Raw genomic sequence first — 25,600 nt, forward strand, 5'->3', positions numbered from 1 at the left:
AGTTTTGGGTGGAGATGGTTCCAGTGTGCCCGCCATGTCTTACCGCTCCTGGGACGACACCGTAGTCGCTCTTACTTTGTCATGTTTTACAATCTTTGTGAGTTTCTAGTTGTCTTGTTACGTATTATAGTGGATTGTATTAGCTCTATACATGAGTTTATGTGTGATTTCTTGACTTTGTCCGATGTTGATTATGCAGGTACCCTCATATCCGTGTTTTACTCCATTTGGGAGGAACAAAATAACATATTGCTCCGCCACCTTGATGGATTCTTTGTTGCAACGTGTTGCTGCGCTACGTCCTCCTATAGTACTTGTTATTCCTCTAATTAGGGTAGTCTCTAAGGAGTTTCTTGTGATTTGGGCGCTCCCTCCTCCAGGTGTGGTGAAGGTCAATTTTGATGCCTCGACATTAGTATCTAGTGTGACAGGTTTTAGCTTTATTACGTGGAATGCCAATGGTGAGGTTCTTGCAGCTACGACTTCAGCTTCCATTGCAGTTTTATCTCCAGTGCTGTTGAGGTCATGTGCTTTTGTTGAACCCTTTATCTAGCTGCTGATTTTTGCTTCTGTCGGGTAAGTTTTAATATAGATTGTATGCTCTTGTTTGAGACTTGGAAGAGACCTACCAGAGGACACTCTTACATATCTGCTATTATTAGTGACAATCATGACTTAATTTCGTCTTTTGATTTTGATAATTTATGGCTTAATTGCAACTTTGGTCCCTGACATTTACCAATTCCATGATTTTAGTCCCCCACCTAATTTAATTACACGGATGGTCTCTGACTTTGCTGGTCGTCTGCAACATTAGTCCTGTCGTTTATTTGTTAACGAAGAAGGTTTACGTGGATGGTCACTTAACTGATGTGAAAGTCGAATTGGAGAGAGAAAGAGACCAGCAACTGATTCAATCTTCTTCCTTGCCTCCAGGGACTCGTTCGTTCTTTATCTCTTCCTTTTTCGCTCAATCTCAAGCTTCGAAACATCTTCCTCACGGTGCTCTGTTTTTTAAGGAGGAAGAGGGTAGAGGATGATCGTTGCAGGTCTCACGTGCAACTCGCATGCTTCCCTCTCTCTTTAGTCATTCTTTCTCTCTCCAATTGGACATCCACGTAAGCCTCCTCCGTTAACAAATAAACGGCAGGAGCAACGTTGCAGACGACCAGCAAAATCAGGGACCATCCGGGTAATTAAATTAGGTGGGAGACTAAAATCGTGGAATTGGTAAACGTCAGGGACCAAAATTGCAATTAAGCCTTAATTTATCCTTAATTCATTGTGTGACCACCTGTTTAACCAAACTTTCTTTTACACGTGGTGACTTCATTTTGATTAAGGAAATTCTGCTATAACTTTTTGCTTAATCTTAATTTAAGTTGATGCAGGGACATCTCCTTCTATTGCTTCTGATTAATGCATTTGTTTTTCAGTTTCAAAATTAAAAAATAAAAAATACATGCTTCATGCTCGTGTAAAAATGGATTTCTCATTGAATTAAATACAACTATATAGAGAGAAAATGCATGCACACAATTTTAATGTGACTAGATAAGAGAAGAGGACACACCCGAATCACTTTTTCTTCTTCATTCATCCTCTTCTTCAGTTATTAGGGTTTCTGCACTTTCTCCCCTTCACTCCCATTTTTCCAATTCTACCCTTCTCCACTTCCCATGGCGGAGGTAATCAACTTGCCACCCGAATCTCTCGATCGATCTCCCTCCGCTTCCGCTCCTCCGCCGCCACCGGCGGCTCCACCTGCTCCTATTCCTCCTACCTCATCCTCCGCTGCCGATGACGATCTCCCGCCGCCTCCTCCCCCTCGCCGGAGGGACCGCCGTGACGACCGTGATTTCGACCGCCCCCGCGGCGGCCGGGATTACTACGACCGTGATAGGGACTTCAAGCGCCGCCGCAGCCCTAGCCCTGGCTACCGCGATCGCCGCCATTCCCCTCCCCGACGTTCACCGCCTCCGTATAAGCGATCTAGAAGGGGCAGCCCCCGCGGTTATGGACCCGATGACAGGTGATCATGCTAAACTTCGCTGATTCATAACGATTAGGGCACTGATTTAAAAACCATTTCGTAACTTCAACTTGTGTGTTTATGATCTATGGTAGAGTCATTTCCATGTATATATCTTGTTTATCTGGTTAGGGAAACTTGTATTAATTCAATTCTGAACAAGTGTTGTGTTCAGTTCAGTTTTTTTGTTTGTTGGGATTGTAGGATGCAGTGGTTTTTTTACCTCACTCTCTGATACACTGATTGTAAGTAAATTACTAGTGATATCATGCCCCGGAACTCGATAGAAAGCATTTTATAAGTACAATTTTATTATGAAACTTGACCTTCTTTTTAGTGATTCAAAGTATAGGGCACTTGATATGGAGATCCTTGTGTGCTGATGATGTATAAATAGGTCATGTATATATCTTATTTATTTTTCTATAAGCGCCCTCGAATCCTCGATATCAAGACCCTTGTGTTTAAATAATTTGCCCACTTTCATGCGATCGTGGATACACATTAGAAGGATTTTGTTCTTGATGTTTGTTCTAATATGAATTTCGTTTTAGAGTGTCCGTTTAATATGTTTGTGTTTCCTCTCACATTTGTATGTTGTTTCGTCATATCTTATTACCAATGGTTGTTCATCATGTATTATGCTAATATTTTTTCCATTAATTTTCTTTATTATCTGAGTAAATCAGGTTTGGACATAATTACTCTGGTGGCTATGAACGGGGAGTGGGTGGAAGGACTGGTTACGCAAATGAAAGGTCGTATGGCAGGTTTGGACATCGATCTGCTGGGGGATTTCAAAATGGAAATTCTGGTAGGTAATTGTTGCTTAGTAATAGGTTTTTTTGTACATAATGTAAATGCCATTTATCGACAGCTTTAGTTCTAGTTTATTCTTTTAAGTGAACTAATTTAAACAGATCACAACCACTTTTGAATACTAATTATGTAGACATAATAACCTATGGGTTTCTTTTCACGCTCTTCTATTTCATGGTTTCTGCATTGAAATTTGCATGTTGTTAATTGTGATGAATGTTAAATTGGTAATGTTATTGCTCAGTGCAACCTGTCTAACTTGTCTGAATAGTCCTGTTATTTTTATTATATAGAATGATATAAACTGCGCAGAAACTAATTAGGGATTTATTCCCATTTATGTACAAAAGTTGCTCTCTCCCTATATTTTCTTTATAGAGCCACTATATCCGCTATTTGTGGTCCAAAACATCTGTTTGTTTTTTTGTTGGGGGGGGGGGCAGATCCAACAACTCATGAATTTTACAACCCCTTTGAGCCCTATTCTGTTGTGTTCTCTTACATGTGTTGCCATTATCCCTTTGTTCTGCTCCTTCTTGGTAGCTTCAAACAGTTGAGTAGTGGTTTGACGTATAGGTTGCTTGGTTTGATGTTGGCTAGGTTGTTTGAACTTTGATGTACTTCTATGCATAGTTATCAGTATCTTACGATACTGCAATATGTATCTTGATATGATACAAATTCTTGAGGCAGCGATATGTATCTCAGTTCTTAAAATGAGCCTGAATCCCATTTTGTATCTCCGAGTCAAGCTTAATCTTGAGATTCACGATTCGTTATTGAATCTTATGATTCAAAGTTGCGTGCAAGTTACACATCAGTCGGGTCAGGTTGCGTGACCTGTACAGGTTTCTGATGCTTTTTGGGAAAATTTCTTGAAGTTTTTTAAAAAAAAAAAGCAGATATAGCTCACTAGTATTCCTCCAAAAAAGCCCATGCGCATTGTCAGAAAAATAAACCCTACTTTGGTTGTCATTAGTATGATTCATGTGGCATTTCGGGCTCACTAATGAAACGTGTCTCCTTTGTTGTTTTTTTATCGGTTCCGGTCCCCCTGTGCTTCTCGTCACTTATCTTCATCTCCTGCTGTGATATTTGTTTACTGCTGCACTGCAATTTTTGGAGGGGTTGAATACTTAAACTTTGTGCAAGAACCCACCATTTTTCTTCTTATTTTGATATATGATTTGGATCTTGTATTATTTTAAGGTTTATTATATGATATATCAGCTTATGTTTCAATTTATTAATTGTGTTTTTGTATCATGTATCTAACTATACATAAAAAGATTCGATTCACGATTCGGAAAATAGGGCTTCCAATTCATGATTCAAATCTTGATTCAATAACCATGCTTCTGGGTGGTAATTGGTTCATTTGGGTGTGGGTTGTGGTTCATGTTGTCTGGGTTGTTTGTATCATGTGTGTGCTGTTTTGACCCGTTCCCTTTTTGTCTGTTCTTGCTGCTACTTGGTGGTGATTTGTGTGGGCTCAAAGCACTGCTTTGTTTTACTCGGTGGTTCTCTGTTTTCCTGCCTCTTGTTCTACTTGGTGGCTTCAAACACTGATCTATATAAGTACATACGTTCATTAGCCATGATCCATGATACATATTTTATTTAATAGATGTCATTGTGTTATCATAGCTAAGGAAGGCATTGTAGTTGTGTATAATTATATATTATATATTATGTAATCTTAGGTAGGATCTGGATTTTGACTACCTTCGATGTTGCAGTTACTCTAATTAGGGTTGCTACATGTCCTATTAACACAAACAATTAGACAGTTTTGTAATTTTAATTTAATTATGATGTGTTATAATGGTGAAATCTAACACGGAGTTTACGTAAAGCTTATTTAAACTGGCACTGCATAGTCATGAACCACTATTTTTATATTTTGCTTGAAGTATAATATTATAGCGATCAATTAATTGGAGAAGGTTTGTCACAGAGCAACTAATAGGAACTGTCAAGAGTGTCCACATTTTGCTTTTCTAGATAAGGTCAACTAACTGTTAATATATTCTTATGTTATGAGTTCATTTTGCAGATGTGGATATGAATCGTGGTTATTCAGATTTGCCAAGTGGAGGTGCACAAAGGTCAGCTTCCTACTTATTCATTTAATTCTTGTTAATCTTTTAATTTAAAACCATGAATGGCCTAATATCACGGCTCTTGGCCATAAAGACAAATTTCCCATTGGGAAGATAGTTGAGAAAGGAGCTATGGTGAGCATGCCAATATACTTTTAAAACATTGAAGGATCTGAAACATGAGATCTATAGGTGCTGTTAAGTGGGCGGTTTCAATTGAAGATGCACCTTGTTACAGTGATTGTACAAGGCCAACTCCTGATCTTCTCAACTATTTGTTAATTCCATTTTGGAGATGAGATTAATGATTATGGATGTTCTTATATCAACACCCCAATTTTCCATTAGTGATAAATGGGCATATGAAATTCAGATAGAAATACAGTCTGTGATGAACAAAGTACTGGATCAAAATCTTGTGCAAGTACAAGTGGCTTTCAAATAGAAGATAGCATTTTTCAAAGGAAATTTAGAGAAGAAGCCAGTCTGTCATCGCAAGTAAATTTGTGGAAAGTACCAGAGGACACTTGTTGTCTAAGAACACTAAGGGTCTGTTTGAGAGAAGTGGGAAAGAGGGGGAAAGACTACAAAATGTAGTATGCTTTCTCCCCCCTTTCTCACTTTCCCACTTCTTTCAAACAGGCCCCGAGTCTTCTTTGCTGGATGGAGCTTTATAGCATTGGTTATTTACGTTGTGGAAAGATGGGTTTCCGCAGGACTGCTCTTTGAATTTCTATTTTGAGCTTATAAACAAAACTATATTTGATTGTGCAAATAGTCTGGACAAGATACTAGTGAAAATGGAAGTATTGCGAGTGAAAATGTCAACAAAAGTATCCATGAGAAAACAATTTGCATTCATGAATGAGTATTCTGTGTGTGAGGTTTGAAATGACTAGACTGCATTTATTGATTATATTTTCTGTAAGTTTTCATTTTTTAATTTATCAAAGAAGCTCCATTGTAGAGTCTTGAAAGGTTATTGTAGTACAAACTTAACTTTCACATTACCTTCGAACTACTGTTGTATACCATATGCGGTATTTTTTCCTGTTAAAATCTGCCAGAGCTTTAAGATTGAAAATATGATTATGGTATGATATCTACCAAAGTTTATACCATAGTTGAAATTGACCCAATGTCAAATTTATTCTTTCTTTATCTCTAGCTTGCTCACTCTACTTTTTCTATTTCATCCTTTTGGTTTAAATTTCTGCGCTTGAGTCTCTCTGTTGATTCGTTTGCTGACTTTGCTTGGTTTTATTTGCTATCTCTGTTTCGATCTGTCTCATGCTTATTTTAATCTTTTGTCTCTTCTGCTTTTCCCCCATAACTCTAACGACCTCCCTTGACCACGAAAAAAGAAACTTTCCCCTATGCATCTTTATTTTCTTGTTACTATGATCTTTCTGTTCTTCGCTTTTGTTTGTATCTGACTGACCACTATTAAACATAAAATAGTTGTTGACATATTAATAGTTCAGTAACTATGAAATAATCATCTAAGTTATTTACTTGAGTTTTAATGATACTTTACAAGTAGTAGTTAATTATAATATCACTTTTTATATTAAATATATTTATATAATTTTTGGAAGATCTTTTGATCTGTTTTACGATTCTAAGTGTATTAAATATATTTAATTATAATATCACTTTTGATCTGTTTACTATTTAATATCACTTGGTTGTTTAAAAGACTTGGATTTTGTCCTTTTCTTGAACTTAAGTGAGGAATCCTACAGGAGAGAAGTTCTGCTACAAATGTAGTATTCCTAAATTCAAAATCCTGTTAGCAGTTAATATTCATTTTAAGCATTACCTAATTTTCTAGACAAACTGAGTTGAAACTTTGTAACAAATGGTATTTGTTTTTACATAATTCCTTTTCCTTGTCACTTGAAATCTATGGGTAAACCTCATGTCAAATTGAAGGTCTGTCCTGCATGCTGTCACAGAGTTTGGTACACATGCATGATATACTCTTTTCAGCATGCAATTGTATATTGTTCCTGTTCTGATAACTTCTGTTATATTTCATACCAAAGTGTGGCTTCCATTTTCAGTTTTATCAATAAATAGAAAAAGTAAGTATTAGATTTATCGTTTGAAGTACCTCTTTTCGTTCCTTTTTCGGGTTGTTATGGAGGTTTCACTTTTAATATGTTGATTGTCATTGCTGATTCATGGAATGTGGGTTGCCTTTATTTTACCCTATTGACTGTTTGATCTTTTTGGGGTCGTCTGTTAAGTGTTAACTTGAAAGATGCTTGTAAAATTTTCCAGAGAGGGGTTGATGTCCTATAAGCAATTCATTCAGGAGCTTGAAGATGATGTACTGCCTGCTGAAGCTGAGCGTAGGCAAGTTTTAGAAAATATTGTTTGCATTGTGCCTAAGCTCTAAGTACTGAATAATTTGTGGGATACTTGCTGACAAATGATATGTAATCTACTTTTCTAGGTATCAAGAGTACAAATCAGAGTATATTTCTACTCAAAAACGAGCTTATTTTAATGCTCATAAGGATGAGGAGTGGTAAGGGATTTTTTTCCACTGCGAAAATTTCATTTGATTCTCGAAAATATGTAATGTTCACTTTATATAGTTTGAATTACCATATCGTTTTAAGTACAAAAAGTCTCGTGTTCCCTTATTTGATTTCAATTTATATGTAGGTTGAAAGACAAGTATCATCCAACAAATTTACTTACAGTGATTGAAAGGTGAGTTTATGCAGAACTTTTGTTCAATGAAGAGCCGAACATACCATCCTCTTCATATTGATGGGTGGAATACTAGTATTTTTCTTGTATACTTTCTTTATAATATATTACTATTATGATGAAGGTATCTTAACCAATCATATCTGACACTTATCTTTTAGGAGGAATGAAAATGCACGACGAGTGGCAAAGGATTTTTTGCTTGATTTGCAAAGTGGAACATTAGACCTGTATGTTCTTGTCCTCCCTCACTATGTCTGCCTGCTCTTCCCCCTCATGCTTTTAGTATTCTTTGAATGATAAGAATACTTTGATCAATGCAGGAATTCTGGGTTAAACTCTTCTCCACCCAATAAATCAGGGCAGGCCAGCGAGGGAAATTCAGAGGAGGAAACAGATGCTAGTGGTAAACGAAGAAGACATGGTAGGGGATCCAATAACGATAATGATTTCTCAGCTGCTCCAAAGGCTCACCCTATTAGTTCTGAGGCTAGACGCATCCAAGCAGATATTCAACAGGCTCAGGCTGTTGTTCGTAAGCTTGACATCGAAAAGGGGATTGAAGACAATATTTTATACACCAGTGATCAAAGTAAAAATGATGATAAGGCTCACAGTGGGTCTGTGGGCCCCATAGTAATTATCCGGGGCCTAGCATCTGTTAAGGGCTTGGAGGGTGTTGAGCTACTGGACACTCTTATTACATATCTTTGGCGGATTCATGGTATTGATTATTATGGAATGGTGGAGACTAATGAGGCTAAAGGTTTTAGGCATGTGAGACCAGATGGAACCGGGCACGAAGAAGCAAGTAAATCAGGGCCAGAATGGGAGAAAAAACTTGATTCATTTTGGCAGGGAAGGTTGAATGGTCAGGATCCCTTGGATGTAATGACTGCTAAGGAAAAGATAGATGCTGCAGCGACCGATTTTTTGGATCCACATGTTAGAAAAATAAGAGATGAAAAGTATGGATGGAAGTATGGTTGCGGAGCTAAGGGCTGCACAAAACTTTTTCATGCATCTGAGTTTGTGCATAAACATCTGAAGCTAAAACATCCAGAGCTTTTGATGGAACTAACGGCAAAATTGCGGGAAGATCTTTATTTTCAAAATTACATGAAGTAAGTATCAAATTGATACTATCAATTGAGGCTTCTTTTATTTGGTGTTTAATTTTGCAAGTTTTGGTGGAAATATCACTCACAGTGGCCTTACTATCATTGTAGTGATTCTAATGCACCTGGTGGAACACCTATCATGCAGCAACCTCAGGTAAACTAGTGATTTTATTTACTACTATACGAGCTATTATTTTTTATTTGATAAAACTCATCTTTTGAAACTATATAACCTATTCTGCAAGTGGTTGCTGCATGTTTTGAAAACATTTTGGTGTCTTATGCATCCCTAATATGGCATTTTAGCAACCATTGCCAGATGGGATCAGCACAGTTAGTGATGCACATGTGTTTCCATAATAGAGTCGGTTAGGGGCTGTCCTAGTTAGTTACCCTTGTGTCTATATAAACAAGGTTAATGCTAAATGATATTAATATTACTCTCTTTCTCTTATTTCTTTTTTCTTTCTGTTCCTTTACTCTCTCTCTCTCTCTCTCTCTCTCTCTCTTGCTCTTTCTATTTCTGAACCTATCAGTTAGTGTTTAGCAATTTCTTTAATTTCTCTAAATGTATGTTGCTGTCCATGGTCCAAGCAATTTATGCGTCAACCTTCAGGAATTGTTTGATTTTCAAGTGCTCATTATTGATCTTCTCTCCCTCCCCCCCCCCCCCTTTTCTGTAGAAGGACAGGACTCTAAAGCGTAGATTGCTTGATGCCCGATTGAAAGATGATAGGGGTAGTCGACGAGACATGGATAAGAGTGATAGAATAAATGGAGATAGGCCTGACAATTCTCCATCCCGGGAAAGGCAACGGGGAAACCATGATGAAGGCGAAGCAATGTATGATTCATATGGAGGGCCTGCTGTACCTCCATTTACCTCAGATATGCCCCCTCCTCCACCAGTTTTGATGCCTGTACCTGGTGCTGGGTTGGTTGCCGTTCCTATTTTTCTCGTAAATCTATCAAGTTAGTTGCTTTATTGATATTTCGTTGGTGCTTATAATTTGGAACTTTACAGGCCTTTGGGACCCTTTGTTCCTGCTCCACCAGAGGTTGCAATGCAGATGTTTAGGGATCAAGGAGGTCCATCTTCATATGATCCATCCGGAATGAACATGCGATCCGGTCCTCACATGGGTGGACCTGCACCAATAATGGCTGTTCCTCCAGGATTTAGACCTGATCCGCGACGAATGCGAAGGTAATTTATAATGCAGGACCCTTGTTCAGATGTTCCCTTATGTTATCTCCTCCAAACCCTACCATATCTCTTCTTCGCTGCTTGTATATGTAATCTTTAGACCTTAATTGCCATGTCCTTTTTACTTGGCCTGAGAATGCATTTTGTATCATCTATTAGTCAAATTCTTTATCCATTTCCTTACATATCAATTTTATGTTGATGTTATTTATTTTTTACTTTCGAAAGGCAAGTTCATTCTTAGAAAGCTCCTTTTATTATTTCGTTAGCTATTTTACCCTGAAAATATGAAAGTTCTTTGAGAATAGCAATAATATGCTCAAGGATATCCTTGAACTAAAGATTAGGACTCCCAACTCTATCTGGGGATATTCAATTTTCTCTAGCATGTACTGATTTTCCCAATGTTGTGCAGTTATCAAGATTTGGATGCCCCAGAAGACGAAGTCACTGTGATAGACTATCGGAGCTTGTAGGTATGACTGAGTTTGGCTGAGTATCTCTAATTTCAATGGCATTGGGTAGGCAGCATGTTTGTTCCTGTCAATGAGAGCAGCAGATTAATAGTACTAATGGGTTCAGGCTTTCGTTTGTTTAGTGAATTTGCTACTTTGATGTAGGTTGAAAGATAATATTTGTTCAGATTTTTAGATTTCTTGACCAAAATGCCATCTGACTGGTCGGCCTACTTTCAATTGACGATTGTATTTAAATTTAAGGCTGAATTATTTGTAGAGATACAAGCAAATATAAGACCTTATCCCCCTCCCCCCAAACAAAATACAATGACTGATTTTACTTGGTTCCTATTAGGCCGAGCGAGACCTATTGTTTTTGGATGCTTAAATCACTTTTATTCTAAACTTAACTTTGAACGCTCAATGTCATCAATACCTGCACAGATTATATGCCATTTGGTGAGAGTGATATCGCATGTGCGGAAGAATATCGTAATACTCGTTTTACAGATTCATATACCCGTAAATTTTTCTGATAGGTATTTTTATGATTTTATCTCTCTAAGAAGAGAGATATTTTATCATTGCATTAGTTTTTTTAGTGAATGAATTATAATGATAAAACTTGATATATCGAAATGATATAATTATGGGGTCTACTAACTTACTCGGTTTTTAGAAGTAAATTAGCCCTTAACCTTTGGGAGTATATGAATAAGAAAAATGAGAATAATACTCTTGATTTAAAGTGAGAGTGTTGGGGAACCTTCGATGCCTCGCCTACACGTCAGCATGCAGAGTGTTGGGTGAAACCAGATGCCGGTTGGATCAAGGTAAATGTGGATGGGGCTGTTAGCGCTAGCTTTGGTTCAAGTTGTGGTGGTGTTCTTCGTGATGCTGCAGGCAATTGGATTAAGGGCTTCAGTAGGAACTTGGGCAATATGGCAACGACGAACGTCTTCCTCACCGAATTGCTGGCAGTAGCAACGACAGTCGAGTTGGTGGTAGCTTTGGACATCCCACAGGTGTTGGTGGTAGCTTTGGACATCCCACAGGTGATAGTGGAATCTGATTCTTTGGAGGTCGTAAGCTTGCTCTGTTCTCAGGATGTACAGTCCCATAGATACGAGCGAGTAGTAGTAGACATTCTTCAGCTCCAACAAGCTCATGGTAACTTGGTTTTCCAGCACACGCCAATGACTTCTAATTCTCTGGCGGATTACCTAGCCAAGGTTGGCTTAGACCTTCAATTTGGTACTCACAATTTTGATAGTCCTTTTGGGGAATGTCATTCTATCCTTGCTAGAGATATGAGCATTAGTTCTAGTCTTAGTACTGAGTTGAGTTAGCTTTTGCTTGGGGTTTATTCCCCTCCTTGTAACAAAAAAAAAAGTGATTATAAAATTCATCAAATGCACGTAGTAAGTTACTCCCCCGTTCTAATTATAAGATCTAGTTTCAGATTTTTCATGTTCCTAAATATAAGATCTTTTACAATAATCTAACAAAAAGTAAAAGTATTTTGCTCTTCCATATATACTCCCTCACATTAATTGTGTGTTTTCAATTCCAAAGTTTTAATTGCCACCTACCATTAATTAGTGAGAGAAAATGACAAAGGGTAAAATGGAAGAATGTATGCATTTTTAAAAAACAAATTACCCTAACTAGACACATTTAATACTTTCTTAATAAGCGCAATTTTTTGTATTACTTCTTATAATTAGAGCATCTCCAATGCAAGGTTCTTAGTTCTTATTTTTTGAGTTAAGAACTAAGAACGGAATTCTTAACCACGGGAGGGGATGACGCAGAGTTCTTAGGTCTTAAAAATAAGAACTAGGTTCTTATATAAGAGCATCTCCAATGCAAGGTTCTTAGTTCTTATTTATGAGTTAAGAACTAAGAACTGAGTTTTTAACTATTGGAGGGGCTGACGTGGAGTTCTTAGTTCTTAAAAATTCAGTTCTTATATACGGAGTTTTACTTTTGAGTTCTTAGCATAAAAAAATATTTTTTTTCTCTCATATAAATTTCTTTATTACTTTATGAGTTTTATTTTATTGCTTTATGAAAATAAAAAGTATAAATAATATGGTTTGTGGGACCAAATGAATAGTACTAAGAACTAAGAACTATGGTTGGAGCAAAATTGCTTGAGAGTTGCTTAAGCACATGTGGCAGTACGAGCTCACATGAATAATGCTAAGAACTAATAGCCTAGCATTGGAGATGCTCTAAGAAGTTTTACTTTTTGAGTACTTAGTATAAAAAATTAATAATTTTTTTTTTCTCTCATTCATTTAACTTAAGTATTGAATTAACATTTAAATTTAAATCAAAATTATATGGAAATAAAAAATATTCATATAATGGTATTGTGGGACCGGATGAATAATGTTAAGAACTAAGAACTAATAACTCATGTTTGAGTAAAATATGCAAAGAGTTGCTTAAGCACATGTGGCAGTACGAACCTGGGGCGGACTCACTCAGAGGCCAGGTGTGGCATTGGCCACACCGGTTTTTATTATTTTTTTAAAAAAAATTATATGGTTAAAAAAAAGAAAAATTATTTGTTTTCTATCACCACCACTCACGCACGCACGCTTCTTCTCTGTTCTCAGTCTCACACGCAGCACTCTGTTCTTTCACTCTGTTCTCTCACGCGAGTCACGCCTCCGCCTCTCTCTGTCGATTCACGGCCGCACGACGGCGGCGCACGCCTCTGGATCTCTCTCTCGTTCGTGCCTCTTCCTGCTCTCCAACGAACCAACAACGAAGTTCAGTGCTCAGTGCTCTCCAACGAACCAACAACGACAGTGCCTCTCCCTCTCAACTGATTGAAGCTCTCACTCTCAGTCACTCACTCAAAGTCAAAACTCAAAAGGTAATGCTCTCAGTCACTCGAAGCTCTCACTCTCAGTCACTCAAAGGGTTTGGGACTTTGGATTCTTGTTCTAGGGTTTGAGGAAATTGAAATTGATATGTGGAAACTGAAATTGATATGTGGAAAAGGGCTTTCTGAATTCTTGTTCTAGGGTTTGAGGAAATTGAAATTGATATGTGGAAACTGAAATTGATATGTGGAAAAGGGTTTTTTGAATTCTTATTCTAGGGTTTAAGGAAATTGAAATTGACATGTGGAAACTGAAATTGATATGTGGAAAAGGGTTTTCTGAATTCTTGTTGGACATCTAATGATAGTTGTAATGAAATAAAATAAGATGAGATGGAATGTAACATAATATAGCTATCATTCCATTATTGATTACATCTAATGCAAATTGTTGCTATGTTATTTTGGTTTTTGATGGTTTCATTATCTCTTTATAGGATGAAGAAATTTTTTCCTGTGCTTTCAAGAGACAAAACTACTTCTTCTTCGGTAAATCTAGACGCATCGGAAACTCCAAGTGAGGGTATTAAAATTGTTGATTATGAATTGTTGGAAACAGATCCAGGAATTAGGCCTCCAATTTCAAGCTATCATCCCGACATCCAAAATGAGGTAAGGAAAGCTTATTTAAAAATAGGTCGTCATCAACCTCCTGACAATTTTCTTTATCCTTGGACTTATCAAGGTAATAAAAGACGTAGATTTTGCAAAAATTGGTTTGATTGGTATGATTGGATTGATTATAGTGAATCTAAGGACCTAGCATTTTGTTTGCCATGTTTCTTGTTTAAGAATGTCTCTAAATACGGGGGAGATCACTTTGTGACAGAGGGATTTGGTGATTGGAAGAATTCTCATAGATTGGGTAGTCATGCTACTTCTTGTAATACTCATCGTGATTGTGTGCTTAAGAGTTACGATCTCATGAACCAAAAACAAAGTATTAAGGCTGCATTTGTTAATCAAACTAAACAAATGAGTTCTGAATATCGTGTTCGTGTAAACACATCTCTTATAGCTACTAAGTTTCTTTTGAGGTGTGGTATGCCATTTAGAGGGAGTGACGAGTCCTTTAACTCTTCATTTAAGGGGCCATTTCTTGAGTTGGTGGACACTCTAAAGGAAATTAACCCAGAGATAGCTAATGTAATAGATTGTGCTCCGGGAAATAACCTTATGACTGCCCCTAAGATTCAAAAGGATCTTGCTGCTGCTTGTGCATGTGAAATAACTAAACAAATTGTATGTGATATTGCGGATGATGTATTTTGTGTCTTGATTGATGAATCCGGCGATGTTGCTGGTAAAGAACAAATGGCTGTTGTATTCGCTATGTTAATAGTGAAGGTTTGGTAAAAGAAAGGTTTTTTGGGATTGTTAGAGTTAAAGAAACAAGTGCTAAGTCACTTAAGGAAGCACTTGAGAAGTTATTGTCTATTAATGGCTTGAGTTTATCTAGCATAAGGGGGCAAGGATATGATGGAGCTAGCAATATGCGAGGTAAATTTGGTGGTTTGAGAACTTTAATTCAAAATGAAAATTCATCCGCTTATTATGTGCATTGTTTTGCCCATCAACTTCAATTGGCACTTGTTGCATGTGCTAAGACTCACAAAGATGTTAGTGGATTTTTCGGGAAGGTCAATATGCTTGTTACTTTCATACGGTCTTCTAACAAGAGACAAGAATTGCTTCGGGACAAACAAGTATCTCAATTTGCTAAATTGATTGAAGAGGGTGAGATAGAGACTGGTAGTGGATTAAATCAAGAATCGTCTATTGCTAGAGCGGGTGACACTCGTTGGGGTTCCCACTTTAGGACTCTCACTAGATTGATGACTTTATATGGTGCCATTATTGAGGTACTTGAAGAAGTCGAGAAAGATCTGTCATTTGAAAAACATGGTGAAACAGTGCTTTTGCTAGAAGTGCTTCAGTCCTTTGATTTTATTTTCATGTTATACATGATGGTTGAGATTTTAGGATTTACAAATGATTTAAGTGAAGCACTACAAAAGCGTGATCAAGATCTTTTGAATGCTTTATCACTTGTCCAAGCCACCAAAGAAGAATTGCAAGAAATGAGGAATGATGGATGGGAAGAACTTATATCTAAGGTTATGGAAATTTGCAATAAGCATGATATTGATGTGCCTGATTTGGATGCACCGTTTGTGCAAGGGAAGAAACCTAGACGACATGCTATCACTTCTATTGTTTCTAATTTGCATCATTATAAGCATGATTGTTTATTTAGTGTTTTAGATTTGCAGTTGCATGAGCTCAATGCTAGGTTTGATGAAGAGAATACTGAACTTTTACAATGTGTTCCAAGTTTGAATCCCTCATCATCATTTGAAGCTTTTGATGTGAAAAAATTACTGAGGATGGTTAAACTTTATCCAAATGATTTTGTTGATGTGCCGGAAGTGGTAGTGCGACATCAACTTCAGAATTATGTTAGAAATGTTCGATGTGATCCAAAATTTGCAAAGTTAAAAGGACTTTCAGATCTTTGTGCAAAACTTGTGGAAACAAAAAGGTGCAACACATTTGATATAGTTTATAAGCTTCTGAAGTTGGCTTTAGTCTTGCTGGTAGCTACTGCAGGCGTGGAACGTGTGTTTTCAGCTATGAAGTTTGTGAAGAGTCAGTTATGTAACAAAATGGGTGATCAATGGTTAAATGATCGTCTTGTAACTTTTATAGAAAGAGATGTTCTTGGAACAATTGACAATGGTGTTATTTTAGCACATTTTCAAATAATGGATAATAGACGATTTTCATTGTAAACTCTTGGACTATAATGTAAACTCTTCTATTTCCATGAGAAACTTTCTCTTATGGTTTTATCTATAATATTTTTCTTTTAGTCTATAATTGCTTTTATGTTTAGCCTCACTGATATTTAAAGTCTGGATCCGCCCCTGGTACGAACCCACATGAATAGTGCTAAGAACTAAGAACTAGCATTGAAGATTCTCTTAGGTACAGATAAAGTAATAATTAGAGGTAAGACTAGGGTAAACCATTCATTGACCTATCGCTTGATTTTCTCATTTCCCGCTTTTAAGAATGGGTTAGAAAGTTTGTCATTGAACTTCTCTTAAAGTGAGACTATTTAAGTAAGAATGGGTTAAGAATAGTTGTATTTTTTTGTTATATATCAACATATATACTTGTTGATCAATTTAAATATTTAAACATGTTAGTCTAGGTAGAAATTTGAGTCCAAATGTATATTTAAATATAAACTTATGATTTACTTAATGATTGACGTTTAGAATGAATTAGAAATGAGGCAGCTATTGAAAATGGTCTATATCAACCTCTCGTTTTAGGTGTTTTCTTGTTTTATGTATTTAAAAATTTAAAAATCAAAACTAGTTTTTGTTTTATAAATTCCATTTTATTTGTGATTTTTAGTTTTAAAAATTTATTGTCAATTTGGTAAATCCACAAGGGTTAGCTCAAGTGGGAAGAGTTAGGAGACATAAGGGTTGGGGAGGGGAAGGTCCAGGGTTCGAATCCTGGAAGGGAAATTTGAAGAGATTTTCTAACTTACTAACAACTAACCACTAACATTTGCCTATAATTTTTTTTTGGTAAATCCACGATTATCACCATCATTGTTAGATTTTTTTTTACCGGCGTCACTATTGATATAGCGCACATAGTGGTGGGTGTGGCTATGATGCTAGAGCGACCCAATGGTGGCAGCGCCGATGGAGAGTGTTTTGTGGTTGTGGGTACATAAGAGTGGTGACGAGGTGGAGGGTACTAAATGGTGGTTATAATGACGATGAAGGCTATACCGTGATAGTGAAAGGTGCCCTATGACGCTCGCGATGGAGGGTATCAGAGGACAATGATGGAAGGAGTTAGGGAGCGGTGGATGGTGCTAATCATGTAGGCTTAGTGGTGGTGCCATTGGTCGTAGTGGATATAGTCTATTTGTGCTATGATGGCTAGAATTGGACGGTGATTGACAACAGTGGCCATGCAGGAGGGTATTAAGTAGAGGCGACGACACAATGATGGAGGGTACCATATGGTAGTGGTAGAGGGTACAAGAGTTGTCAAGGGTGCAGGTAGCAGTGGGTATCGAGGAAGTGTAGTGGTGGAGGACAATATGAGACGAGGACGACTGTGGAAGAAGGTGCTAGGTGGTGGTTGTAGTGCGAAGGTTGATGACACTAGGTGGTAGTTGTTGTATAGGGTGTAGCATTGATGGTGGTGGTGGTTAACAGGTAATGGTGGTGGCAGTGGGGGTAAAGAATGTCAAGTTGTAGTGCCTGTGATCAATAGTGCTTGTTGGCAGTAGTGGTGGAGACTTTGGTCCAATGCCTTTTGCTTTCAAATTTATATTAAAAAATCAAATAGTGAAACTCACAACCACCCTAAACAGACCCTTAACAAATCAAACACAGACTTTGGGTATAAGAGATAAATTAAAACTATAAGAAGCATGTGCATTTGTCATGTTTCCTTCAACTCAACTCTTATATCCTCATCTAAAAGAAATCTCATTTTTTGTGATTAGTTATAGGTTTTGAATTCAGCGAGAAGTTGGTATACATGTATGCTAGATCTACGTAAGAGTGAAGACACAAATTTGAATCCTAGAAAGATCTAATGAAAAAAACTCACATAAAATTTCAAACTAATCTACATCCATCATAGACGGAAAAAAAAGTTATGGATTTTAATGTGATTGCCTTTTTCTTTTCTCTTTACATCCATTTGTCTCGTTATTTTCACATTCTATTTTAAAAAGCAAATGAGTGTCTAAGTAATAATAAGGGATGTGTAAAAATAATTCTTTTTAGAGAAATATAATATTTATTGTGAAGTGGTAGATTTTGGTATAAACATCTGGTCGCCTTATGGATGCCGAGATTTAGTCAAGGCTCTTCATCCCTTCCTTAGAGTGTACTGTGTGGCGACCGAAGACGAGAGCTCTTTCCACACACTTAGCTTGCGTTGCCGACTGAACATAATTAATTAATTAATTCTCCTAAAGTAAAATCTCAATAAAAAATGGTTTTTTGTTTTACAATAAAAATGGAGTACCAAACCAAGCCCAGCCCAATAAAAAGTCCACGACCAGCAAGTGACACGTGTCGCCGTCATTCCCAGCTCCCCCACGCTTTCACCTGTGTGCACATCTGAATCACCCACTTGTCGAAACACACACCGTCAGATCACTCAGAATTCAAACCCAGCAAATCCCAACCGTCGAATCTGATCCTGATCTTGTAGTTCAAAATATAAAAGGAGATTCCCGCAGCAAAACATTCCATTGACCCCTTTTCGCTTCTCTGACTCACACCTCTCTCTTCTCCGTTCTAGAGAGAGAAACTCACTCTGAGCTAGAGAGAGAGAGAGAGAGAGAGGGGAAGAAGAAGAACAACAACAACAGAGTCAAAATTGCAGGTATCTATCTGTGTTTGAATTGTTGCGTTTTGCTTCAGAATTCAACCTTGCTTTTTCTTTTTTCTTGTGAATTTCTCATGATTGTTGATGAAGAGGCACAGGATCCAGGTTTTCTAGCTGTTTTGCTTGGATATGAATGATTTTCTTTGAAATTGTGTCAATTACTGTTTGCTTGATTCTCAATTCTCAATTCTCAATTACGTGTTTTTGCTTCTCTTTGCGATGAATTTTGGTTTTGTTTTTCACTCACTGAGTTGTTTTTCAGGTTTGTGGTTTTTTCGGTTTAGGGTATGTTTGGATGGAGTTTTCCAGGGAAATGGTATTTTTTTTAGATTGAGAGAATAAAGGGAAGAATTATGTGATTAATTTTGTGTTTAGTGAATATTTTATGTAAATTTTGTGCTAAAAATTTTCAATTTTGTGTTTGTTTATTTAAAGTGAAATTTTTGATTTTGTTTATTAGGGCGTGATTTTGTTTAGTTCGTGGATTGGATATAGAGAATAGCAGGAATGTGCTAAAGCTATGCGGGGATGATGGAAAAACCCCAACAATTGATAGGTATAGAAGTTTTATTTATTTTCTAGTGATTAACTGATTTGTTTGTTTGTATTTTTTTTGGGGGGAGAGAGAAGGGGAGTGATTTCTATGTAACTTTTGTGGATGTGCAAATTCCGCTACGTGGGACCGGCGGAGGGTGCTTAGGGTTAGGGGGAGGAGGATAAGAGGATGGAAATTGGGGTGATGAGCATTTCTGGGGATCCAATTCGATTACTCTCGCCGTATGCCCTTAGCTCCCAACTGAATTGCTATTACAGGGCTGAGCTAGACAACTTCTGTATGTACCCTCGGTAACTAGGTTAAGCCGTTGTGTGGGTGATACATGTGGATACAGCTATGAAATCCTTATACACGACGAACGGTTAGATAAATGAATTTGAACCCATTTGGATGCAAGCCAGAGCTCCAGTAAGTCTGTAGCTAAAATGGCTCTCTCTAATATTGTTAAAGATCTTCAAGCTGATAACTGAGCTAAAGGGTAGCTAAGGATTTGACTCAGTGATGCTATGTCTCCCGCTTCATGCTTGATGTAGTACAATAGATACTTTATTTATGAGGGTTCTATGAGCTTTTTGAAAGTTTTCGTAATAGGAGCTATGATTTGTTGACTTCTATATTTTCATTTTTGAAATACTTTCTTGTTTTCCATGAGCTGAATGCCTATTACTTTAGACTGGTATAAAGGCCATGCTTATTACTTAATCAGTATAATTTGTATATGATCCATTTTGCATTTCATTTATGTATATATGTTTTGTATGATTATCATTATGTTGTTGCTTCTTAGAGTTCAATGCAAACTAAGAACTGTCAGTAGCTTGTACTAACTTTAGATTAATCTTCAGAAGCCCAGATTCAATGCCGGCCGTTAAAATGAAGGCCAAGTCAACTACAACCTGCAAAAGAAAAGGAAGTTATCCCCATGAGTCTCTGACGTCAAATAAAAGTTGTAAAACACCATTTTCCATGGTCAGAGCAACTCATGAAATGGAAAATTTAGCTGCATCAAGCCAAACATCTCATGATGGTAAACATTAATATGTTATATAAAATGCAATCTCCATGGCATTAATGTAGTTGCTTCCATGGAATCTTTTGATATTCATATGGAACATATGGTGTAAATAAAGGCAATATATTTAGTTGGACATGTTTGATGTAGGTTTTGCTGCAATTGAAGAATTTTCCAATGAGCATGATGATGGAAAGAACTTAATGTCATCTAATATAGATATTATTGACGGGCAAACTTGTCTTCCAGTCAACGCAGATTCAATAGAAGAAAGGGTAAGGCTCAGCTTCATCCCATGTCTTTATATGATATGAAATAGGGTGGTGGCCCTTGCTTAATCAATTAGCCCTTTTTATGTGTGGATATCTAATAAAAGATTCGCTTGTATCAGTTAATAATTATAAGCTACTAACTTCAATTTGTGAGTAAATATAGCCTTGGAATTTTCTGTTCAATGAAAATTGGTCTGTTGCAATATAATTCTGCTGCTGCTTTCTATATCCTTCAAATAAATACAAATCTCTTTGCTTGACCTTACTAATTACTGCCATGGTTTTTTTGTGACAGGATTCTTTGCCATTTTCTCATCCATCAAGTTCAGATACAATGATGTCTGATTTTAACAGGCCTAATGACGGCCATTCTAATCAATTAGAAACAGGTACCCACTTGAAACCACATTATTTGAAGTTTTTTCTTTTTTTATACATAATATAGAAACCCAACTAAAAAACTAACGAACGATACAGTTGTTGAGGATGAAGCATCCACTTAGTGAAACCAAAAGATAAGATACAATTTGACACAGGATGAACATATCCATACAATGTTGCTATCCTATCCTTTCCTTTCCTAACAAACAAGCTACTAAGAATAACCATTAACCAGAGCACCATAACTACTACAAAAGAACAACTTCTGCTTGCTAATTTACCTACTACTGAAAAAAATTTAATATCAGTAATCATCCTTAGTACTTACTAGGATTCTGGACTGAGAACTTTCTAAATGTATTGACTTAGACTTATAGTACGAGGCTTTGTTGAATCTGGAATCTGACCGATATAAATGTTTAATGGATATATTAGTTTAATTCCAGCATGCCCTTGCCAAGTTGCCACCCCTTCCCCAAGTGGCTCAAGCTGCTTTTGTGAATGTTGTCTACTTGCTTTTTTATTATATTAAATTCACTCTACTGGACTTCTGTTTGTAACAAATGTGGGGACTTCATTGTTATTGCAGTTACTAGGGAGCAAATCTCCACGGCACCTCAAGTGGATGATAATAACTTACCCAATTTCCAAATGCCGGATATGTTAGACTCCTACGCATGTGAAATGTTTCTCAATGGGTTTTCCATTGACGGGATCAATATATTTGGCGATAATCTATTTGGTGATGGTCACAATAGTTCCCTTTCTGATCTTGAATTTTTTGCCACAAACTTGATATGTGATCTTCCCACCCTTGAGGACACAATCGAAGCAGTAGATCACCATTATGGAGGATCTTGTGAAGAGTTTCTGCAGATGTCTGATCCTTCATGGTTCCAGCTCATATGCCATCAGGCCAAGCCTATTGAAGAACCCGATGTCAAGTCCAGTCAGTTTGATTCAGCCAGAGTAGATTATTCTGATCCAGAGGCATTCATTAGAAATATTTTGGATTTATCAGATGAATCTAACTCATTGCCTGGACTAGTAAGCGAGGAAACAGGCAACATGAAGCACATTACCCTTGTTCTTGATCTGGATGGTAATTTTTTTACTTCTGTCTGCTCGTCTGTTTTTATTCAAATATAGATATGTTGAATCCATGGGGGCATCTTGAATTATATCGTGATCAATTAGCTTCGCCACCGTAAAATCTGTAGATAACTGTTTCCTATTGGGCAACATGTTATCCTTTGGATTAGTATGGGTTGGTATCATTTCAATCAAAGGCAAATCACCACAAAATTGAATTATTTAACCCTAATCTTTTATCTAAATAATGGGATAACAACATCCATGTTCTTGTCTCTTGTTTTTGCTTCTTACAGTGTAGCTTATGTTTTTTCATCCAATGCTGGATTGGTGCTTTAGGATAAATATGAGAAATGTTGCTAAATTTTCAGTTAGTATTCTGAAAAAAAAAAATTATGATGTGTGATATATTGTTGGTTCACCTCTGCAGAAACGCTGGTCCATTCCTCAATGGTACCGTGTGATAGAGCTGACTTCACAATTAAAATTTTCCTTGACAAGGAGCACACTGTATATGTGAGACAGAGGCCTTTCCTCCAAACATTTCTGGAGAAAGTATCAGAGAAGTTTGAAATCATCATTTTCACAGCTAGTAAAAAGTTATATGCTGATAAATTGCTGGATGTGCTTGATCCTGAAAATAAGTTTTTTTCACGACGATTGTACCGGGATTCATGCATCTTTGAAGATAGTATCTACACCAAAGATTTGACTGTTCTTGGAATTGACCTGGCAAAAGTATTCATAATCGACAACTCTCCTCAGGTATTTCCTTGCCCTACATCACTCTTCATTTATTTCTTTCATGCACCAAAAAGTTTGGTGCTGTATCAGGTATTGCAATTTGTAACACTTAATAGGAGTTTACTTAAAAATACCTATTTTAGATAATATGCGTGACTTTCTTTCTAGTATGCATGGATTATTTGCTTCTATTGGAAAATACTCAGCTAAATAGAAATTTATTGTTATTAATTATCAGAAGTAGTCCTTTTATTTGTTTGGTCCTTTATTGCCTATGGTATAACTTTGTCTCTGTTATCATATCAGGTGTACAGGTTGCAAGTTAATAATGGGATTCCTATTGTAAGTTGGTATGAAGATCCTTCTGATATTGCTCTGATTTCTTTGCTCCCTTTCCTGGAGGAACTGGCTGATGTGGATGATGTTCGCCCCATCATTGCACAGAAATTCGGGGCTAGGAATAAATAGTTTTGCATTACAGCTTACTGGCATTGAATTCTAGATGATGATGATGCCCTTGCCCTTTTTGGAAGTAGTAATAATGACTCTAATCTTAGGATATTTCATCTTTTGAATAACCCTGCCTAGTCAGTGATTTACCCGTGATGTTTGAATTAGCTTCTCTTTTATCAGAATCAATTCTGAAACTAGAAGCTACTCATAGAAGCTTCTTTCCAGAATTGATTCTGTGATAGCCAGATAGTATTCGTTGAAAAACATGTAAATAAGCCGCACAATAATTTGGTTTCAAGTTTTTGGATTTTGATATCATTGTTAGATATACACATTATTAATTTTTAAAGAGGAGTGTTATTGAGTGTTATATTTCATTCCTTCTTACATCAAAATGTTAATGCTATTTATGCATGCTGTTTGTACTTGTTTGGAACTGAATTTTGGTTCACAATTCAGTGCACACACTAACTGTGAAGTTACGTCTGCTAACTTTGGATTGGACGCGATTGGGGGGGGGGGGGGGCGCTGTGATGTTACCCCTTATTATCATTTAGGTCATGATTCTTGTTTGAAAATTCTCTAATATATTCTTTTTGTCAATCTCTTTCTTCACTTATATGCATTAAATAGATATAAAGTGAGATTTTATAAATGTTTATTGAGAGGGGATTTAAGAGAATTTTCACATGAGGAATTGGAGATAACTAAGAAAACATGATGAGTCAACAAACAATGCTTGAGTTATGTGATAAGAAAATATGATGAGTGATGTGATGAGTCAAAAACGTCTCTAAGTTTATAAGGTGGTTCGATTTTAGTTCATCTTTGATTTTTTTTTTTGATTCATGTCCTCATGATTGTGGTAAAATTGGTTTTGATCTTCGCATGAGAATGTAGTAGGCGAGTGCACACGTGACATGCTGATATGTTTAAAATTCACTACACGTCACGTCAGTAATTAACAAACCCTAAATCAATTGGACAAATTTAATTAGTTTTGAAAATTCTCGTGCATTTCAACAGGAAAATAAACATACTGTAAAATTCCTCTTTTACATGAGCTATGTTTGGCATACCTAGCTGATAAGCTAGCTGAAAGCTTATAAGCTGGTTGAAAACTGAAAGCTGATAAATTAGTTAAAAATTAAAAGCTGATAACTGAAAAATTACCACATTGAAAAAAAGTGTTTGGTAAAACTAGCTCTTGTGCAAGCTGAAATTGTAAAATGACATAAAATGACACACTTTTATAATTCTTTTTACGTTTGACATTACTTTATTTACCACTTTAATACATATATGATATTAGAATAATTACCACTGTAAATATTTTAATTTAGTTAAAATTATTTATCATCTAAAAAATATAATATTAATTTTTAATTTATTTCTGTTTTTATTTTTTCTTAATTTAAATAGAATAAAATAATTAACTTTATAATTTAATTTAATAAACTAAGCTTATATTTGTCTAAATTAACAAAATATTTTTAAATTTTTTATATTAACAATTGAAATAATTATTTCAAAATAAAAATAATTAGAGTATAGTGTTTTTATAAATATAAAAAGGGTAATGATAGAATTTTATTAAAATGATTAGGATAAAAAGGAGAATAAAATCAATAAGCTTTAAGTTTTAAGCTATAAGCTACCTGAGATAGCTTATTAAAAGAATTCAAAGCTACTGAAATAAGCTCATTTTACCAAATAATTTTAAAGAACTCATATAACTCAAATATCCTTTTGAATTTTACTAACTGTTTATTTGATATTCAGATACTTTTTTTTGGTCATTGATATTCAGATACTTTTTTTTTTTTTTGGTCAATTGATATTCAGATACTTAAGCTAGGGACTTTCGCTATTGGAGGAGGGCTAGAGAGGGCTAGACATGGAATACCGATGGAGTCCTTAGTGACTTTTACGGGAATTGGATATTTGGTTTTGTCATGCCCATCTACCTAAACAAAGCCCAAGTGTAAGAGCTCATTCCGATTAGCATAGCAACTACCTCAGCTTTTACTTTCTTTGGCAAAATTGGTGGGTCCTTTTCTTTAACAAAAAATTAAATTGGTGGGTTTCAATTTGATTGGATTCGTCTCCTTAGGATCCAATTCCTCTCAACTCCACCATGGGCCTTTTGAAGAATCAACCGAGCTTCTTTTGATTTGTCACATGTAAGATGTAACACTTGCTCAAATTTTTTATCATCCAATGCTGCTTGAATGATTTTAAGATCATGTTGATCTAATCTACAATTCTTTTGTAACGTGTCTTTGTTGC

At 36.3% G+C, this 25,600-nt stretch overlaps 2 protein-coding genes and 1 pseudogene across 8 annotated transcripts; all 3 read left to right on the top strand.

Annotated features, from left to right (window-relative positions):
• The first annotated feature begins 1,534 nt into the window (after nt 1-1,534).
• On the top strand, nt 1,535-10,814 carry LOC130743296 (serrate RNA effector molecule-like). 2 transcript variants are annotated; one of them, XM_057595475.1, is made up of 12 exons: nt 1,535-2,032; nt 2,722-2,846; nt 4,896-4,959; nt 7,240-7,314; nt 7,415-7,489; nt 7,630-7,677; nt 7,839-7,907; nt 8,001-8,801; nt 8,907-8,952; nt 9,482-9,732; nt 9,823-10,005; nt 10,421-10,814. In XM_057595475.1, exons 1-12 carry the CDS (start codon nt 1,680-1,682, stop codon nt 10,479-10,481), a joined length of 2,151 nt encoding a protein of 716 aa, XP_057451458.1. In that variant the 5' UTR covers nt 1,535-1,679; the 3' UTR covers nt 10,482-10,814. The 2 variants fall into 2 exon arrangements, with proteins under 2 accessions (XP_057451458.1, XP_057451459.1); XM_057595476.1 differs by having other exon boundaries at nt 1,536-2,032; nt 4,908-4,959.
• Nucleotides 10,815-13,776: 2,962 nt separating this feature from the next.
• Nucleotides 13,777-16,154, top strand: LOC130746363 (uncharacterized; annotated as a pseudogene).
• A 2,514-nt stretch (nt 16,155-18,668) lies between these two features.
• LOC130746364 (uncharacterized) lies at nt 18,669-23,688 on the top strand. 6 transcript variants are annotated; one of them, XM_057598973.1, is made up of 9 exons: nt 18,669-18,906; nt 19,064-19,117; nt 19,262-19,357; nt 20,203-20,384; nt 20,520-20,644; nt 20,937-21,030; nt 21,612-22,124; nt 22,545-22,879; nt 23,165-23,688. In XM_057598973.1, the coding sequence occupies exons 4-9, from the start codon at nt 20,216-20,218 to the stop codon at nt 23,324-23,326; spliced, it is 1,398 nt and encodes a 465-aa protein (XP_057454956.1). In that variant the 5' UTR covers nt 18,669-18,906; nt 19,064-19,117; nt 19,262-19,357; nt 20,203-20,215; the 3' UTR covers nt 23,327-23,688. The 6 variants fall into 6 exon arrangements, with proteins under 6 accessions (XP_057454956.1, XP_057454954.1, XP_057454955.1 ...); XM_057598971.1 differs by lacking the exon at nt 19,064-19,117; XM_057598972.1 differs by having other exon boundaries at nt 18,669-18,798; nt 19,064-19,357.
• The last annotated feature ends 1,912 nt before the right edge of the window (nt 23,689-25,600 follow it).

The sequence above is a fragment of the Lotus japonicus genome, chromosome 3 (genome assembly GCF_012489685.1).
Source record: "Lotus japonicus ecotype B-129 chromosome 3, LjGifu_v1.2".
NCBI classification, from domain to species: Eukaryota; Viridiplantae; Streptophyta; class Magnoliopsida; order Fabales; family Fabaceae; genus Lotus; species Lotus japonicus.

Excerpts from the sequence above, each read along its gene's own strand:
- LOC130746364 (XM_057598973.1), top strand. The coding sequence starts at position 20,216 with ATGCCGGCCGTTAAAATGAAGGCCAAGTCAACTACAACCTGCAAAAGA. Across the intron at positions 20,645-20,936 it reads CAGATTCAATAGAAGAAAGG|GATTCTTTGCCATTTTCTCA; the intron begins GTAAGGCTCAGC and ends TTTTTGTGACAG. Across the intron at positions 21,031-21,611 it reads TTCTAATCAATTAGAAACAG|TTACTAGGGAGCAAATCTCC; the intron begins GTACCCACTTGA and ends TTGTTATTGCAG.
- LOC130743296 (XM_057595475.1), top strand. The coding sequence starts at position 1,680 with ATGGCGGAGGTAATCAACTTGCCACCCGAATCTCTCGATCGATCTCCC. Across the intron at positions 4,960-7,239 it reads CCAAGTGGAGGTGCACAAAG|AGAGGGGTTGATGTCCTATA; the intron begins GTCAGCTTCCTA and ends AAAATTTTCCAG. Across the intron at positions 9,733-9,822 it reads ATGCCTGTACCTGGTGCTGG|GCCTTTGGGACCCTTTGTTC; the intron begins GTTGGTTGCCGT and ends GGAACTTTACAG.